The sequence below is a fragment of the Montipora capricornis genome, chromosome 2 (genome assembly GCF_036669925.1).
Source record: "Montipora capricornis isolate CH-2021 chromosome 2, ASM3666992v2, whole genome shotgun sequence".
NCBI lineage: Eukaryota > Metazoa > Cnidaria > Anthozoa > Scleractinia > Acroporidae > Montipora > Montipora capricornis.
In genome coordinates this window covers 58,064,947-58,084,210 of record NC_090884.1, presented here as the reverse complement: position 1 = coordinate 58,084,210, position 19,264 = coordinate 58,064,947, and the positions used below count along the sequence as shown (strand labels likewise).

At 40.6% G+C, this 19,264-nt stretch overlaps 2 protein-coding genes across 12 annotated transcripts in view; one reads left to right on the top strand and one right to left on the bottom strand.

Moving 5' to 3' along the window:
* Positions 1–221: 221 nt before the first annotated feature.
* Positions 222–11,329, top strand: LOC138028940 (uncharacterized). The gene is made up of 2 exons (XM_068876590.1): positions 222–341; positions 6,870–11,329. The coding sequence occupies exons 1-2, from the start codon at positions 278–280 to the stop codon at positions 11,210–11,212; spliced, it is 4,407 nt and encodes a 1,468-aa protein (XP_068732691.1). The 5' UTR covers positions 222–277; the 3' UTR covers positions 11,213–11,329.
* Positions 11,330–14,362: 3,033 nt separating this feature from the next.
* Positions 14,363–19,264, bottom strand: part of LOC138028979 (putative helicase mov-10-B.1) — a 128,789-nt gene continuing 123,887 nt past the window's right edge. For all 11 annotated transcript variants that reach the window (XM_068876668.1, XM_068876639.1, XM_068876681.1 and 8 more), the window contains 2 exons: positions 18,179–18,294; positions 14,363–15,828 (listed from right to left, as the gene is read on the bottom strand). In XM_068876668.1, coding sequence (XP_068732769.1) covers positions 15,758–15,828; positions 18,179–18,294 — 187 coding nt within the window. In that variant the 3' untranslated portion in view covers positions 14,363–15,757. The remainder of the gene's footprint in view (positions 15,829–18,178; positions 18,295–19,264) is intronic.

Sequence of the window (19,264 nt, the reverse complement as noted above, 5' to 3'; positions counted from 1 at the left end):
AAAGTTAGTATCAAATAATGCTCCGATCAACTCGATACTTCAACATCCCCCCTCCCCCCGCCCCCTTCCGGGCATTTGAACTTTGGAAGATTGGATCGTTCAAATTCCCGAACTTAATAAAACAAACAGAATCGCGTTTCGCTTTCCGACCAACTTTTATTTCTTGTGATGATTTGGTTCGAAGCATTTTGTATTGGCTAGTCATAATCACCGTGAGAAATCTTTTACAAAGATGAGATCAGTATTAATCATGTGGGCCAAACATTAGTCACCGGCAATGGCGTATAAAGAAATTTTGATAACGACTTTCTTCATGTTAGCGTGGTCAAGCAAAAACTCAGGTAATTTGTTAGTTTATATTGCTAGAATCACTTTCGCCTATCATCTTTATGAAATACTACTTTGGTAGAGGTTGCCCGTTTACCGGGTTAGGATTTCGAGTTGGATCTCGAGTTGGATTTTCGAGTTGGATTTTCGAGTTGGCTTTTCGAGCTGTATTTTCGAGTTGGATTTCGAACAACAAGACCAGACGGGACAAAAAGATTTCGCAAAAAAGTGCCAAATTGTTCAAAAGATCCGTTTAAACCAGGAATCTCATTTCTCTAGTTTCACGACACTTCCTTTTGTATCGTCTGCGAATGATACCACAAGGAAAGCACTGGCTCCCGTCTTAGGCTCGTGCTTTGTTGAGTAACCAAATGAAAACGCGGTACTGTGGGTGATTTCTTTTTAATTTTTACTTTGTCGTGATTATAAAAATTCAGTCCCCTATTTTTTTATTCTGCTGGTTTCTTTTTGACTCGGCTAAGGCCGAGTACATATGCTGTATAAAGAAATTAAACTGTCTTATTATAGTGTCTTCCTAACTAACAAATGAAATCTAACCGCAGAGTGGATTTTCAAGTTGGATTCTAATTCGTTGGCCAAGAAATACCCGGTTAAGCAATTTGTACCAAGCCACTGAATGTCCAACATTGTCACACATGTACGAGTTGCACTAGGAGCTATAGTACAGAGAACCAATACCAACAACTAATCAGATCAATATGGAGGATCCTGAACAAAGCCATGTAAAGTGGCAGATACTTAGGGCGGTTTTTCGGTTTTTCTGTCTGTTACGGTTTTGTGTTTTTCCTCATTTTAGCATTTGCTTTTCGGTTTTCGGCCAAAATACAAGCGGTTTTTCGGATCTGGTATCTAACGCAGTTTTCGGTTTTGCCTGTTTGGTTTCTGGTTTCTGATTTCCTCAACCGCGAGCGCGTGTCGCGGGAGTCAAACGCAGACGTCATGGTTGAGAAGAATGCGTAACAAACTTCAACCTCTCTGGTCGTGTGCCTTTGAACTGGGACTTTGGCCTTGCTTATAACTAAAGGTCAGGTTGCGAGACTGCCAACGTGTCTTGAAAGGAAGAAAGTCAAAAAGCAATTGTGATCTGTGTCGCCTCTTTTTATGAAGAGGGGAAAAACTGGGAGAATTTCAGAAAAAAAAAAACAAGTTCAGGTGCAAACTGAAAATGAAAGAGAGAAGCCTGCAGAAGCTAAAGAACTGTGTTTGGTAAGTCAATGGAATCAATATAATGATTTACATTACTATAAAAAGACTGAAAGCCTAATCGATCATGAAATATCTGCTTGTTGAGCAGTCGTAATTGCATCCTCGTTCCAAGGGTCTCAATTTACAAAGAGCCCCTGAGAACGAGGTTGTCGTAATTGACCCCATCTGGCCGTCAAATATCTGATAGCTTGTGACAATGAATTCACATAGGAATACTTAATTGCACTGAGAATACGCGGTATCTAAAGTGAATATGTCGAAGCAATATGCTAGATCGTTTGGTGCAACTGTAAAGCAGAGCGTGAAACGCTCTACACACTGGGCTGCGTATTATCACACCAGTCGAAGATCCTGGTACCCTAAGCCCAACACCAATGTGTCTCTTTTGGTGACACCTCTACCTGCGGTCAACCTTTCTTCACATGACTGTTAAATCTTGCGTAACTGGGCCTCATAATATGGTGCAGCAGCAAGACAAAGGACAGTGCGGCAAGAGACAACAATGGCTAAGCACGGGACATTGCCAACATTTCTTTATCAACGCCACCTCGAAGTTGGCAAGGGGAGATCTGAGCAAGGGTGAAGAGGAAGAAGCCAGTCACTCTAAGAAAGACCAATTCTTCGACGAAAGCGTTGACGAAGGTGTTGACATCAGTACCGATGACACCAATTTACAAGGCCAGCAGGATGAGCTAGGGGCATCTCCAAATTTTCCGTTTGGAGGAAGATCGCGATATGGAAGGGCAGTGAGTTCAATAATCGACTCCTGTTTTAAAAAGTTACGTCAAGTACCTTTTTCTTATCACAGTAAACGTCACACTAAGTTCCCGAAGACCACCAAAAAGGTAACAATTAAACTGTGCAATTGCATGTTAGACCATTTTGCAGTCAAGACAGGTCGCAGATGACTGATTGCTGGAAGACTTCAATCGAATCTCTGAATCAACGTCTAGCTTCTCAAAATTCTTGGTTTTCGATGGTACTTTTCAGAACTATAGGATAGCTTTTTGCGTTTGCGAAATCCCTAATTCAAACAGAGACTAGAAGATATTTATACCTCATTCACAAATAGCCTCCACATACAGTGATGAAATTAACATAGCTTAGTCCGTACCCTCCAGGGCCCGGTTGTTCGAAAGCCGATTAACTTAATCCAGGATTAGCATAAACTTGTGTTTCATGTTTTCAACTTTTTGGTGAAAGTTTCTTTTATTTATTTTTGTGTTTCAAGATTGACTTCTTCTAATGTAAAACTTTGCCGAATATCAGCGTTGAACAACATTTGCCAGTTGAGAAATAAACTCCTTGGTTAATTTGTAATCTGGGTTAGCCTTAATCGGCTTTTGAACAACCGGGCCCAGGTGCCCCTATTGTATCAGATCGATTAAGGTCTTGAAAATCCGGGTCTGTAAACTTTCGGTTTTGGTGGTTTTGTATTCGGTTCAGTCAAAATCATAATTCACTTCAGTCAACAGACTTGCGCGTGTTAGATATAAATCTGTACGAGAATCGTGTGCTGCCAGCTAGACATGACTAGAATAGCCAGCAACGGAGGTCAAAACCCTAAACATCGAGATCAGAAGATTAAATACTGGATATAAAAAATACAAGAAACACATTCTCTGCGACACCAAACGCTCTCTAAATATAAGCTAATAGCTTTACAACCAAAGTTTCAGTAGTCTTTGGCGACGCTAGACAACGGTATCTATTCGTGACAACAAACATCTTGCAATTGCAGTAATATAAAACAGCCGGGCCCAGTGTCACATATATAATGTAAGCTATATACATCTTCACGGAAAATGTTAGAGTTTGTCCTTCCAGAGCAAATTTTCCTGGAAAGCTAAATCATATCTTGCAAATATGAATGAGCCCAGAGCTAGCTGTATTGGAAATCGCATCACTAAACAGAGGTATTAAACTCAACGGGAAACGCGCGCAGGTTAACGCAGACCCATGACATCTATACAATTGCAGGCGGCTACAATGCTATGGCTCTTTTTAAGAAAAAAAAGCCTCTAAATATAACAGTATATTGTGCCTGTCAGAAACTAATCAGAAGCAAAGTAGTTTAGAGGATTGAACAGGCAAAGGCAAATGAACAACGTCAGGAAGGACGTATACAAAACATGGACCCTAGGTCCATGGACCACCCCTCTGGACCCAGTCCATGGACCCCTTCAAGGACCCGGCTCATGGACTACCCCTGATTTTGTAAAGTTACATGCAGAAAAATCTTAAGACGAAAGAGGGAAGTGATCCTGGCACCCGTCTCGACAATTTAAGGAATAATGCCTCTTATTAAATTCTCAACTTGGGATAATGCAATTCTCGTGCTCTGATTGGTTCACTCAATCTCGGTTATCAGCTCATATACCTTGGTTTGACCTTATATGGTAACTGATTGATCTAAGTGTTGCCAAGCTAACAAGTTTTTTCGCCGGAAAGCGAAATTTCTCTCTGAAGAAAGCAAAAAAAAAAGTTTTTCTGGACAGCTGGGTTAAATTCCGACGTTTAGAAGTACGCGAAAAGGTAAGAAATGTTTTTGTGACGAGCCTGCGTCTGTCTGACCACAAGGTGTTACATGACCTCGCATCGGTTCTCATCAAGTTTTTTTGATTTCGCTCGGATTTGCTCGCTTTTTTCGCCCGCATTTCGTACTTTCTAAACTTTTGGAGTTTAAAGGAATTTAATAAAACAATTATTCCATTCGCCCTTGTTGGATATGAGACTGGTTATAGCCAACTCGGCGCTACGCGCCTCGTTGGCTATTTACCATCTCATATCCAACGTGCGCTCATGGAATAATTGTTAATTATACAGCCCAGAAAAATTCAGTTGGTTTTAACGCAAGTAAAATTGGGCTCCTGCTCCTACTGAATTCAAACCTATGACCACTGCGATGCTGGTGCAATCCGCTCTACCAACTGAGCTATGGAGCCACTCAGTTTGGGGCAGGTCAATTCGTTGGGCTCATTTGTTCCGGTGAAGGACTCGATCAATGGAATAAATGGGTTATTTGAAGTGCAGGTTATAGACAAATCCCTTTGGAGCTATCAAATAGGTGGTGCAAGTGTCTATAAGAGACAGTTGATTAAATCAGTAGCCCATAACGAACAACAGCTCTATATTCCTGCCACGGCGTTTTTACAGGCCGCGATTTACTTTTGGATTGAATTACCCGCGAATGAAATTCCAACAGGAGCTCGATGACCAATCACAAGAAACTAACTTGTTGTTCGCTCCTAATCATGGGCTCCTGTTTAATTTGTCCATGAATCGCTCCTCTCTTTCATTTGAAGAATTTTTGCCTGTAACCAGAAAATAAGGGGTGGTCCACAGGGGTGGTCCATGGACCAGGTCTATGAAGGGGTCCATGGACCGGGTCCACAGTGGTGGTCCATGCACCAGGTCCATGAAGGGGTCCATGGACCGGGTCCACAGTGATGGTCCATGGACCTGGGGTCCATGTTTTGTACACATCCCGTCGCGAACGTAGGAGTCGCGTAGGCCTGTCAAAACCCTTCACCTTCCAATTCGAAATCCAACTGGAAAACCCAACTCGAAGTCCAACTGGAAAATTCAATTCGAAATCCAACTCGAAATCCTAACTCGGAAAATAGTCTGTCTCACACTTTGGTAGATATTCTTTCTACAGTGTGAGTCTTGGACAAATATTCCAGCTACTTGACCGCCGAAGTGATATGCATATAAATACAATAATTTTAACGAAATAGACGGCACCAGCTCAGTGTGGAAGTATCAGCTAATGATAAATTAGGAAAAAAAACTGTTTACTTAATTTCGAGTTGTGGAAACTGTATAACTTACCACTGACGACGGATGTCAAGTATCGAGATCGAAGAGACTAAGCAAATGCTAAGCTATTTTTTACATGTCATACGATAATTCCTTTAAGTTAATGATCGAGTTCCTTATTTGATTCCTCAAGCAATTTCTCAGTAGTGCTAAATGTACCGGCAGAACGTTGTGACAAAATTAAAATTGAGGACAATTTAAACATTTTTTCAATAGCATCGTTATTAATTCGAAATCATTTTTATCAAAAGTTGTGTTAAAACATGTTGTCATCTTCAGTGTGCGTTCTGTAACGTTGCAAATGACTTTTCCAAAGTTATTATCAAATGAAAGGATTTTTGCCCCTTATTTTTCGCAAGGAGAAGTTGAATTTCTGATTGTTTGGGAATGGTTAAGGGGAAATATGTAGTCTTTCAATTTCCTTCTCTTTTGCAGCACGCTCGAAGTCAAAAGCTGAACATAGAAATCGGGGTTTTCGTGGTGATGAAAAACTGTACACGGAGGCAAAACTGAAACAATAAATCAATGTTATTGCCAAGTCGTTCGATGACCGCTCGGTTATGAATCCGCAACGATGATTCATGTTAAACCTTATTTAAAATAGTTTCGCATTCCTTGCCGGTCTAAGGGTCCCAGTGAGAAATAAAATTTTGAGGTCGAACTTGACTCTCGACAAGTGGCCATGCTAGTGATTAGAAACGCACTGATTAAAGATAAGCACTGTTGATTTCCGGGAGGACGAACTGAGAGATTCCTTTGGTTCTAGCCTGGCTCTTCGCGTAAGTGCGCAAGCGGAGCATCGAACAGTTTCAAAACCATTCCCATATTTTAAGGAACCTGTTGTTTGATAGATGATTGAAGGCATGTACATGTATTACCTGTTTAGTGTCCAAAATGGCAAGATCATTCATTCGACAAGTTATATATGTAGGAAGTTACCATAGCAACACCACGGTGTCTTATTGGTTTTATGTTCCTTTAACTTTTAAGGAATTTGGTTAGCAACGTTTTCATTTGTTTGATTAGCGTAGCGTAGAGACGAGCATTGTGACGATCACTATGCCGTATGCTTCAGTGTAAAGTGCACCAGCTTGCTAGAGTCGGTTCGATACCTAAGGGTCGCGGTTTCTTTACCTTGGGGTGGAATGCAATGATACTTTAATCTTTTTTTCACTTCTTTTTTTCCCCCTTTTATCAAGTGTTATGAAATACAGGACTTTAACTGGATATTATTTGAAGCCGTAGTTTTACACAATAGGCCTCAAAACGCATCCGAGCGTAAATCGCAAAATTCGTCAAAAAATTGCAAAAAGAAAAAAAACTAGTAAAAGAACTATGAATTTAGCAATTTTCCGGAGGAAGATCTTACAAGACGTCAAAAACCCAGGTCATTTGGTCGTTAATTTTTCCTTGATCGTTGAGCGGACCGTTTATACAATGGTCCTTCCTCTTCGCATAGCAATACACATTTTTCCTCTCATTAACAATTTCAGGTTCCAAACTCGCGAAAGTATTTGTGTCTCTTCATGGAAATGACTGTAAAACTTGTGGCAGTCAAAGTCTCCCCTGTAAAACCATTGCCCTTGCCGTTCATCACGTGGACTATGGCGGGTACATTTATCTGGATGGACGTGGGACCAAGGAATGCCCATATGGCTGTAAAGCCGATCGCAATATTCCCATTGATCATCGAGGTATTTATATCAACAAAAGTTTGACTATTGAGGGTTTATACTCCACTACACACGTTTTATGCCCTGAAGGATTTCATTTTCAAAAGACAAATGATGAGCAGGAGACATTCAGGTTAGAGCTGTCAGGAATCGATTTTCAACAAACGCCGATTAGTTGTGACGACTGTCAACACGTCCTAATCCACAACTGTTCTTTCGATGATGCTTTAAGTGCCTTAGCTATTGCAATACAGAACATTACATCTTTCCAGCTTGATATTCAGAGCAATTCAGTTTTTTACAATAACTCTCAATGCATCAACGTTCTCCTAATAAATAAAACTGAAAGGAAAAGTGTTTCTGTTAGTCTTAACATCAAAAATGCTATGCTTGAAAACAATGGCCTATACGGCCAACGCCGTTCTGACGTAGGAATCATGAAGATCACATCGGTTCAAGATGATGAATTGTGTCCAATATACTTGTACATTTCTTGCACTAAGGTTATCAGTTCTGGCAGTAAAGGTCCCTTCATAAGTGTTAACGTTTCGACGGCGGTTACAGAGGAAACATACAAAGATGTCAGGTTATATCACAATGGAAAATTCCATGGGAAATCAAAACAAAGTTTGCAAAGCTTATATTTCTCACGTTCTAGAGAAACAAAAGCGAAGTTCATCTCCATCACTTGCCATGACAACCCAGACGTGCAGTGCATTGTGGTTCAGTCCGACAGGGCAGCTATAATCATTAAAGGTTCGTTGTTTTACAACCAATCTGTTTCGAAAAACAATTCCGGCTCTTGCTTGTCTATCACTGCAAAAATTAATGGATCTTTGAGGATTGTAAACTCTTATTTCCATAACAATAAAGCTGGCGCCGGCGGATCGCTTTATGCCAATAGCAAACATGGATTTCTAACAATCGACCTCGCCAATGTTACATTCAGCCAATGTACAGCCCGGACTGGATGCGCAATATCAATTGGAAGAAGGCCTAGTCCTTTCACCAGCACTGAATCTCCTGCCCACAGGTTACATTTTGGCGTCAGGAATGTAACTATTAAACAGTGGAGAGGATATCGATACAAAAAAAAATGCATAGATGTAGACGTTTTGCTAGATGGTGGAATTGTGACACTAGAGGAGTCCAGGTTTACGAAGAAAATTCGAAGAAGAAGCGCCGGAGCTTTTCGGGTAGTTACTGCCGGAGGCCAAAGTAATGTAACAATTTCAAAATGTATTTTCAAGGAAGATGCGTTGAACCCGACGAAAGGGAGGATTGTCCAAATAGTGGCCGGAAATGGAAAAGCAGGAATGGTAACAGTTTCGGACAGTTTCCTGGAGAGTAAAGTAAATAAAAGGGCAGGTCTGTTCGTAAGTCCCAAATATCGCATTAATCTTTTCAACGTTACATTCATCTCTTTTAGATATGGATTGCAAATAGTGTCATCACCTCCGAAAAACGACTCTTTTCCAATTAATATTTACATTGATAATTGTTCTTTTGTTAATAATATCTATGACACGATGCTAACTTTATTAGATCCAACATCAGTCCATGTAGGTATCAGAAACACCCGGTTTACCACGAGCAACGAAACAGTGACTTGGGACGAAGTTAGCAATAGTTATGCTATTCGCTTAATGATCCCACAACTCAAACATGTCAATTTCTCAAAGGCGGTCATCGAAATTGACAATAATGAATTCCACCACAGACCACCCAGCTACTTTGCTCTTTTATTTGAAGGGCTGAAACATGTGATAATAAGACGCTCGCTCTTTCGTAATTGTGTTGTCGCTTACCGACGAACATGGAGAAATAACAAAACTGGTTACTTCTACGAGACAGCAGCTGGCGCCATCTCTGTTTTATTAAATCCAGACAAAGCGCGTAATTTTGGGTGTGTGAACACTCGAGGTACACACCCCTCATGGCATTACAACAGTCATATACTGTTTGAGGATACGACTTTTGTTGAAAACTTAGGAATTCAAGTTGGAGCTGTCTATATCAGCAATGGTAACACCACGTTTAGGCGATGTAATTTTCGTGACAACTTTGGCATTCATCGTACTGGACACGTCTATTCTGCATTTGGAACAGGCCGCGTAGATTTCGTAGATTGCTCGTTTTTGAGGACAAAGGAAAATATGACAGTTTCAACCGGCCCCTTGTATAATGCAGGTAGCTTCCTGTATTCTGGAAGCGGAGGTCCTTTAAGACTTGAAAACACATCAATGATATCACTGAAATTTAGCAGGAGCACTGTTCCAGTTGTTGATATCTCTAATGGGGGATTTTTTGATATGGATGAAAGATCGAAGATAAAGTGTAGCGAAGGACAGAGGCTTTTATTAGAAAATAGCACGCATTTTGTATACACAGAGCAAAACAAGAGCATTTGCATATTGAACACTACAGTTTTGAAGTATTCTTGTAAACCCTGCTCTCCTGGTTATTACAGCCTTCAAACAGGGGTTTCAGAAGGCTTAGCCGTGACCTCCACTCCTGAGTGCTATACATGTCCCTTCGGAGCCACCTGCATTGAAAGTAATATTGCTGCGAAACCAAATTTCTGGGGTTATTCAACATCTAGCCGTCCCCAGGAGCTACAATTTATCGCCTGTCCTGAACATTACTGTCCTTCAACTGTTTCAACAGGTTATAACAGTTGCCAAGGAAACAGGAACGGTACTCTCTGTGGACAATGTGCAAAGGGGTTTACTGAGACTCTTTTCTCAAGTAACTGTCGCAAGTTGACAAAATGCAACGACTATTCTGTGTGGGTTGTGACCATCTTTTTGACGATAATACTTGCTCTTTATCTTTTGCAAAAGCCTCCGATACTGCACATCCTGACAAACCAAATGTTGTGGTTTAGGAAAAGAGGAGAAAGTCCCTCGGGAGAAGAAGTAGACGGCATTGTTGATGCTGAACATTCCGATACTGGCTATTTAAAAATAACGTTTTATTTTTATCAAGCAGCCGAGACTGTGATGGTGGTCCCTATAGAAGAACTTACTGGAGAGATTCCTTTTATCCACTTTGTAATTTCTGCTTATAATTTTCATGTCCAATCGACCAATCAAGACGTTGGCTGTCCATTTGCAGGACTCACCGCAACAACAAAACAGACTCTCCTTTCGTCTACAGTATTTTTTATTATGACTGACGTTTTGGTCATTTATATTGTGCATTCTGTTTTCAACGTGTTAATGGGCAAGGGAAAGCCGTCCCTCATCTGTTATATGGCCGTTGTCATGGAAGTGCTGTTACTTGGATACGAGAGGCTCACAGAGACGTCTTTTAGGCTAGTGCACTGTGTCTCTATCGGATCTGGAAGAAGGCTTTTTATCGATGCAAATATCCCATGCATGCAATGGTGGCAGTATCTTCTCCTTGCTTACATTGCATTTTTCCTGGTTCCTTTAATCGTCGTCCTCTACTGTGGATCTTCCAAGCTATACAGATCTTCTATTACAGCAGGTGAGTTCCTCGCTGCTTGTATAATTACACTGCCATTTCTTATGTATTGGCTGGTCAAAGAAATACTGCATAGGAGACGCCAGGATTATGCTGAGCAGCATGTAGTCAACAAAGAACTCTTGGACATAGTCCATGGTCCTTTTCGTCCTCCAAATGATAATGACAACGGAACACTTTACTGGGAGAGCGTTTTGATCGGTCGAAGGTTCATTCTTCTCGCTTGTGAAGCGTTCATCACAAATCTTATGTTACGAATGGTTTTCCAGGCGGCAGCATGCTTGTTGATAACAATCCATCATGTTTGGAAGAGTCCCTATCGATATCCCATGGCAAATAAAGCTGAAACTTTGTCGCTTATAGCCATATCTTTAATTGCTATCATCAACCTTGCAAAAGCAGCCCTGCTGTCATTTGGTATCACAATTGACGGGCCGAGCAAATCCAGTCTGAAAGCTCTAGAGTGGTTTGAGGTGTGTGCCTTGGCATTTGTCCCAGCGTTAGTGTCCATGTTCGTCACATTTGCCGTTCTCTCTCAGCTGGCGAGGTGTGCGCTTTTTCTAATCGAGCATTTTAAATCTTTTTGCCGGAAGTTCTGTTGCTATCCGTGGTACACAGACCAAGAGCAAAGACCTCTCCTGCTCGTTGCTGAAGAGATCATTCACCGAAGGTAAAATTACACTTTGATCGCTAGTTTGTTTGACTCGATCGTGATGTGATATTATAAGATTTCATTTGTGGTGCATCTAGTCACGAAGTAGGACTATGTGGTCTTCTATTCAGAAGTTTAAGGGTTACTTTGTAGACGGCAGTTTTCCGTGAAAATTGAAAACTGTTTCTATTGACATGGAACGTAACTTCCTAAGCAGAAAGAGGGCTAAAACTAATCAATAAATTGATTTATCTGAACGGGACAAGTATTTTGACTACCTTGGCGAGAATAACCAATGTTTGATACCTTTCTTGTGAAACCTCTATTCTGTATGTCTCTGTAAACATTACAAGATTGTGTGATGTCCGTGATGTGAGATGTGTGGAGAATTACAAATGTCGGGATGCAAAGAAGGGACCCACAATAAAAATAACGCAATCATCTGACGCGCGTTTACGACGCGGTTATTTACCGTGAAAAGGCTGAAGCTGCATTAACCAAATTGCCAAGTTTCTAAGTCAGTTACTTGTAATCATTTTTGTATATACTACGTAGAAGTACAACCACCGGGATGTATATCAGCAGTTAATCTGACTTATGTGTTTTCAAGTTCTTGTATGCTTTTAGATTGGTTATTAAGTTTTACAGATAACTGATGATTTGAGTTTTACTTTGTACTCAGTTTTCATCCCTAAAATTCATCACAAATGTAACCTGTCTGTTCTGTGAATAAACCAAGATCTAATGACACGGGCTAAGTACTAGGAAACCAAATTTGCTTCAGGTTAAGAGCCAAGTATTGGGGATTAAAAGGTGAGGTTGCCTAATATATTTTTAATGGAACTTGTTCCTGAGTGCGCCGACCTTACAATAATGAACCATGCAGTTTTTAGTACGGTGATGGATGAAAGGGATAGAGCGGTTTTCAATTCAGTGTCGAAAGTAATTAGCGAATTGCTTTGGTTTTGCATTTACTTCACGCAGTGATTGGTTGAAAGTTCTCGCGCCATTTTTTCAGCCAATCAGAAGTGAAACCAAAACCAATCGTGGCTTGCGCGTGCACATTTTCCCGCGCCTTGTGTCGGCTACGTGTAATTACTTGGAGTTTTGATTGGGTTACTGGATTGTCTCTGTGCTTTTTGATTGGCCAAAGTAATTAGTTTGGTTTTGGTTTTACGACACTCATTTGAAAACCGCTCTATTTAACCAATCAACAGTATGATTGTCTGTCGTGTAAAGTGCGCTACCGCTCTGATTTCGTGTACCACGCGCACGTATACATGATCAACCAAAGGGACGCTATTACATGATTGTCACCCTAAGACTATTACTCAGGGGCAGGATACAGGACGCTTATTTTATTTAGGTTATGTTACGGTTACACAGATACATACAGAGATCTCTATAACACAATTGCACTTTTGATGCAAACTTTGTTTTGTAACGTATTTCGGATTCGAATGTTTAAAACGTTTCACGTAGAGGACAATGTTGCAGAGGGTTTGTTCAATGCAGCCAATCCTAGCATCAATAAGGACCATCTATTGACAATATCATTCTTAATTGCATAACTCGAATTTTCTGTTACTCTTAATTTTTCTTCCATACCTCTTAGGGATCGACTTTGATGTCTGCACTGTACTGTAAGGCGCGTTTACACGACAGAGGAAAAAAGGCAGGGGTTCGATAACAAGTGGAACGGTTCCAATCATTTTTATAAAGAAACAGTGAACTTTTATCCGTTCTGCTACGGGGCCATAAAGACGCGTTTACACGACAGAGGAAAAATGGCACGGGTTCGATAAAAAGTGGCACGGTTCCAATCATTTTTGTAAAGAAACAGTGAACTTTTATCCGTTCCGCTACGGGACAATAGGCGCCTATAAAAGTTCACTGTCAAAAATGATTGGAACCGTGCCACTTTTTATCGAACCCGTGCCATTTTTCCTCTGTCGTGTAAACGCGCCTTAAGTGCCCATAGCCTCATTTAAACACGAGGGGGAGTTGGGAAAATTCAAGACAGTTATGCAAACCCGAGACGCATTCGATGGTTTGCATGACTGTCGAGAATTCTCCCAACTCCCCCGAGTGTTTAGATGAGGCTATGGAAACGCGGAAAAAAGTCCTCTATTGCTTTTATAAAATATTTCTCAAAGATAATTCGACAAATGAAGAAAAATTGTTGATTTAGAAAGATTTTCTTGACACACGCTAATATTTCTTACCAACCATGCAATCAAACGCACGTCTGACAATACATAACCAATCAAAATTCGTGTGATGTCACAGCGGTGTTTCCATACTATCATCTAATCACAGCTATTGACCAATGAGAGTGCGCGTAGAATCCTAATTATTTTATAAAAGAGTACAGATAACGCTGAATCACTTTCGATTTGATAAATGTACAACGGGTTAGCTTTCTGGTAAGCTTAATTGTTTTCCTTGGTAATGCATGCCTCGCTAGCTCACATATTTTGCAGAAAGCCGCTAAAGAAAAACCAAGAAGGCCTGAAAACGTTTGCAATTCCGTGTTGACAGAGATTCTGGCATATTTCAACAATCACACACCACGTCGCCATTCAATCTTACAGCAGACATGGCGGGTTTTCTTGTCATCATTCGTCAGACATATGTAAAATACAACCAAACTCTCGACGCCGTATAAATTTATATTGGATTGCAGTACATTTATCTGCAACGAATGCACTTGTAAGCAATGTTTGGGAGAGTTTAGGTTCTTTTTGGCCAGATAAGACTATGAAACGCAGTTTGATAAGCACGAACCTGCGATTTGTTCTAAACTGAACAGAGAGGGTGTAACAACCTAACGGAAAATTGTTGGTTATTGTTTGCAAGGCTTGTTTGTTTACTGCTGTTAGCTTAGAGATGTTTAATCACTGTACACTGTTTACACTAACAACAATTAACATTGTACTTTATGGAGAAGCATAAGTATTTCCATATACACTATATTGCTTTCTGGGGCTAGAAACGAAAGCTCCGCTTTTAGGCTTCGCTAAACAAATCTACATAATATGTTAAACCATCGAATAAGATGTATGTACGGACCGAGGTAATCAGGCGCGGGGGAAAGGAAACTAGTTGAAGTCAAGCTGAAGGCTCAACTGCCACAAATGATTGGCATGCGTCAAAACCCGAAAAACAAATCTTTTTAACTTTTTCAAATAATTTTAATGATTATAATAATTGAACTCATATTATAACTTCAAGGCGCTTTACAAAGTTAAAACATAAAAACTACGTATGCTTACAAGAATTAATTTACAATTAAAAAATGCGTTTAATCTAGCATACGTTCATGATTAGTAATAGACATCTATCAATTCTAATGTTAATTAATAAATAGTAAGAATGCCCTATTTCATTTATAATTTATTAAGCATTCAAAAGAAATTGTTCATAAAAATGGGTTTTCAATGAAAATGTCAATTGAGGACGATTTCCTTAACGCTATTGGCAAAACAATTCGTGGGGTTACTATATGAAAAGCCCTGTCTCCGTAGTCAACCATGCGCAATCTTCTATCAACCAAGATCAAACAAGTACTCCATCGATCGATCTTAGGGAACTAGACGATTTTCTAACCTCGATGGCATCTGTTAGATAGTCTGGACTGGAGCTATGCCATGGAGACATTTCTATGCATGGAGAAATATCTTAAACAATTATTCTGAAGCGAACTGCAAGCCAGTGTAGTTTAATGTCTTTAATGAGAATTGGAGTGATGTGGTCGAACTTGCATTCAGATAATCAATATTTGCAGCATTTTGTGTTGATTGCAGTTTCCTTAGCAGGTAATTTGGAAAGCCAAAATGAAGAGAACTTCGAAGTTATCAGTGCACGTACGACAATTTCCGCTGCCGAATCAGTAAGGAACTTTCTGATTGTGCCAATGTTCCTTATGTAGAAGAATGACGATTCGCAGAGCAGCTTCACTTGATCATGACAGCACAAATATTCATCGAACTTGAAACCCAGGTTGGTTATTTCTTTTACAAGTTTATTTAAAATTTAGCATCGCGTATTTTTCGGAAAACGACAAACCTCTGAGTGTCACATGACATGGCCTTGCGGTCGAGTTAAGGTTCTAACGGCTAGATACCCTTCTTGCGGTGAGTGATTTACCGCAGCGTTTTTCACCTTAAAATTCTGTAGGAAGTCACGTTTCAAGCAATGTTATGTTTTTTTAACTCTTTAACTCTTGAGGACACTGGCTCGGTTAAATTAAAACATTTTAATACATGGCGCGTTTTTTCCTGCCATATGCTGAACGTTATGCTGAAGTCTATTTTTGTCCCTACGGCAAACAGCAAACCGCCAACGGCTAACAGCGGTTTGAAGTTTGCGGTCGACCTTGAAAACGCGATGCTAAATGTCCCTAATATGAAAACGTTGCTTGAAAATTTTCAAATTCCGCGGGCCCTACTGCAAAATGCGGTATTTCATCTCCTTCCAACGGTGGGAGGAGGTGAAATACGGCATCCCTGAAAACGTCTGCGTCATCCATGTTGTGGTAGCTGTGGACGGATGGACGCAAGTTCACCTATTCACGCCTCTTCCACTCTGGGTGCTCTACGTGCTGTCTCAGGCTGATTTCGGAATCATCGCAGGATTCTGAAAGAAAAAAAGGAACCAACAAAAACTCAAAACTCCATTTAGCCTGTTTCAGGCGATATACATGTATTCTTATTCGACAGGCACTTTGCGATTAACAAGATTTGTATAAAGGTGGCTCAAACTGGTTACAAGACTTTCGAGAAACAGTGCTATTTAGGAGGATTGACCCCACAACTCTGTATAACCAAACATCTATGTTATGGTACTATGTAAAGAAACAAAAAGCTCAAAACTAAAAAAAATGCCCTCAATATTGCGAGGTAATAGGTTACCATAATACAGAGTTCGTGCTGGATTTTGTATATAAAATTCAAGGAGTATTCAAGGAGTTTTTAAGAACAAGAAATTGAATTTTCAAGGAATCTTTGTAAGAAGATTTTCCATACATCGTGTTGCAGTGTTTTTTTTTTTGCTGAAAAAGCCTACCTTGATATTCTTTCCCATGTCCTGCGAACATTTTATTTTTTGCATTTAATCTTCTCCCACTAGTCAACTTTGGGCTCAATTTTTGAAATGTTTCCTTAACTTTGCATGGTGCAATCTCAACAATCTTCACCCAAGCAAAAATTCAAGGAGTTTTCAAACAGTTTTCCACCAAATACTTTTTTTCAAGGGCTTTTCAAGCGCCCTTGAAGTCCAGGGCTTTTCAAGGACTTTAGACATCCCACACTTTGGCAAAAATAGGTACGCAATGCGTGTATGTATCTACTGCACAAATTGGTGGTCAAAAGCCGGACCTTGTACGAGTCAGTCCCCATTTTACGGAATCAAAGGGACCTCATGTTGTCGCTAATTGCCTGCCTATTAGAGTAATCACTCCGCAGTTTTTAATATTGAGCTTATTATCTTGATGTTCTTTTAAATTCTGGCCCAGCAACGGACGAAATTATATCGGATGGACACAAGTCTCGGATATTCTGTTTGGTTGTAGAACGCTCTTAAACCGCTCTAGTAGGTACAGCTAAAATCGATAAAATAGAGTGATTACTTTGGCAAACTGCCACAAACGCAGACAATCAGCGCAAATGTAAATTTAGCCTGTTGTCCATGTACACGTAACAACGTCACAAACATTAACAGTCGCAAACACTGTCACTTTCGATTGTGTTTGCGTTCTGTTTTCCATATGCGTGATTGCTTTGCGCAACTAGATTTCGTGACATCGTGAATACAGGCGCGAAAATAAAAGATGGCGCTGATGGTTGAGAGTGTTGTCATACCAACCACGACTCAGACAGACACCTGTTGTGATTGCTTTTGCTTGGCATTTAAAGTTTACCCGGTGGTTTACGCTAAAAATGTAACTTGTTACCCACGGAACACCTTAAGAGCGCTCAGGAGCATTCCGGATTGAATGGAATTTGGCAGTGTTGGATTTTGAGGAGGGGGGAAACCGGAGAACTCGGAGAAAAACCTCTCGGAGCAAGGAGAGAACCAACAACAAACTCAACCCGCATACGACGCCGGGGCCCCTTTTCTCGAAAGTCCCGAAAACTTTTCGGGCCCGAAAAGCCGTTTGTGGAAATTGCCAACCGCTTGTTACGGAAAGCCGATCTTTTAAAGTGTTTCCAAGGTAACAGAAAGAAAAATCACTGTAAAGTTTGACGACTTAAATCATCCCCGTTTTTGAGATGCAAAGGGAATTGTGACGCCCGAAAATGGCCTGTAAAGTTTCCTGACTTTCGAGAAACGGGCCCCGCGAACGGGAATCGAACCCGGGCCACATTGGTGGAAGGCGCTACCCCTGCTCCCCTGCTTTGTTATGATAACAAATGTGCAGAATTCAAAGATGACATTGAAGGGGAAAAAACTCTCGCCTGGAAAAAGAACTCGCGAACCAAGTTGTGAAAATCTCCTTGACGTTTCCTTTGTCGAAATATTGGTCCAACCTATACATTCCAAACTCTGCTTTTCGACTCCTGGAGACATCTTTTTCGTACGTCTCTTAAAATTAAGCACCTTGTATACAAAAACTTCACTCTCGTCGACCATCTTGAAAAATACTTTAACTGCGTCCACGTACCTTACTTTCCTTGTGTTTGGGGAGGAAGTCTGAAAGTCGCTTACATCTACTGATTTGGGTTTGCATTTGCGTCGCCTGCGTGAGCCAGCCCTAATGAAACCAATCATTGACGCAGGCAGACTGATGCGGCCGCCTCTCAGAGGGAAGCGCGTGCACACAAGTAAGTCAAAATGGATCTTGTCTCGACTGGTTAGCTGACAGTGTGACGCAAGAGTTTTAAGTAGATCACAAAGCGTAGTAGTGCAAGACCAAATCGATCGTGAAGTTACATAACGGCTATAATATGACAAAGAATAAGGCCCGTGATAACGTTATTTTCAATACCTGATGATTCCGCAGACATGAGGTTAAGTCTTCTTAGAGTTTCTGCAATGTCCTCTACCGTGCCTTTTCTTTCGACGTCAACACAGGCGCGATTTTTATGGCAGTACTCCAGAAACCTAAATCGTAGATTAAGAGTTGTTATGCAAACAAAACATTTCCCTTGCGGTTGCTTAGGGTAAACGAGAATAGAGAGAGATTATGACAAATCATGACGAAGGACGACAAATGGACTTATGAAAAACCAGCAGTGGTTGAAAAGAAAAGACGCTCTGCTCGGATTAAAACCAACGGCTTACATGTTAGAAAAATAATCAGAGATTAGTATTACTAAGGTGCGCTCGAGTCATAGTTCAGAGATTTGGGCTTGTCTTTCATACATCAAATCAAGGAATAATTAACGTCCATAAAACAGAAGAACAAAGCGAACATAACAATGCCTAATCAACAAAGCCTCATCATTTTGGTCCGGTATTTGAAAGTATACCCGAGATTCGAACGTCACTTTTTGTTATGCGAAACGCGAGCGACATTTTGCTTTTGTTTTGTACACCAACATGGACGTCTAATCACGTGAGTGCAAGCCAAAAATTACAAGCGACAAAGATGCAGATGTATGGTCAGAGGCAGCACAAAGTAAAACAAAGACACTTATCAGCTAAGCATAGACGTTTCCATTTATGTCAGTGGAGAAGTTGAGGAATTACATTGTTTATATACCCGTTATTTTGGCCAGTTCCGCAAAGCCTGGTTTTCTCTGGCGACGCGAGCACAAAAGCGCAAGCATAAACGCGAATCTCTTGTGCTTTGGGTCCACTGAAAACCACCAGGCTTAATCGTTCATGATTGGTGGCGTTGAAGCATCATAGGCAGTTGGAATTTCTTGAAAACCAGTGGTAACTCGTATAGTATCACCCAACTAGTGGACTAATGCAAATGCTGCATTTTGATTGGATACGCTACTAGAGGACTATTAGTAATAGTCCTCGAGTAGCGAAAAGCGTGACGCTTCTTTCGTTTTATTCCCAAATAAATATTTCTTCAACTTGCATTTGCTAACTCTATTATTGCCTTTTCTGTCCAACTAGT

Bases quoted from the DNA above. Each gene is read 5' to 3' on its own strand.
- LOC138028940 (XM_068876590.1), top strand. From the start codon at position 278: ATGGCGTATAAAGAAATTTTGATAACGACTTTCTTCATGTTAGCGTGG. The intron at 342-6,869 runs GTAATTTGTTAG...TAACAATTTCAG, and splicing joins GTGGTCAAGCAAAAACTCAG to GTTCCAAACTCGCGAAAGTA.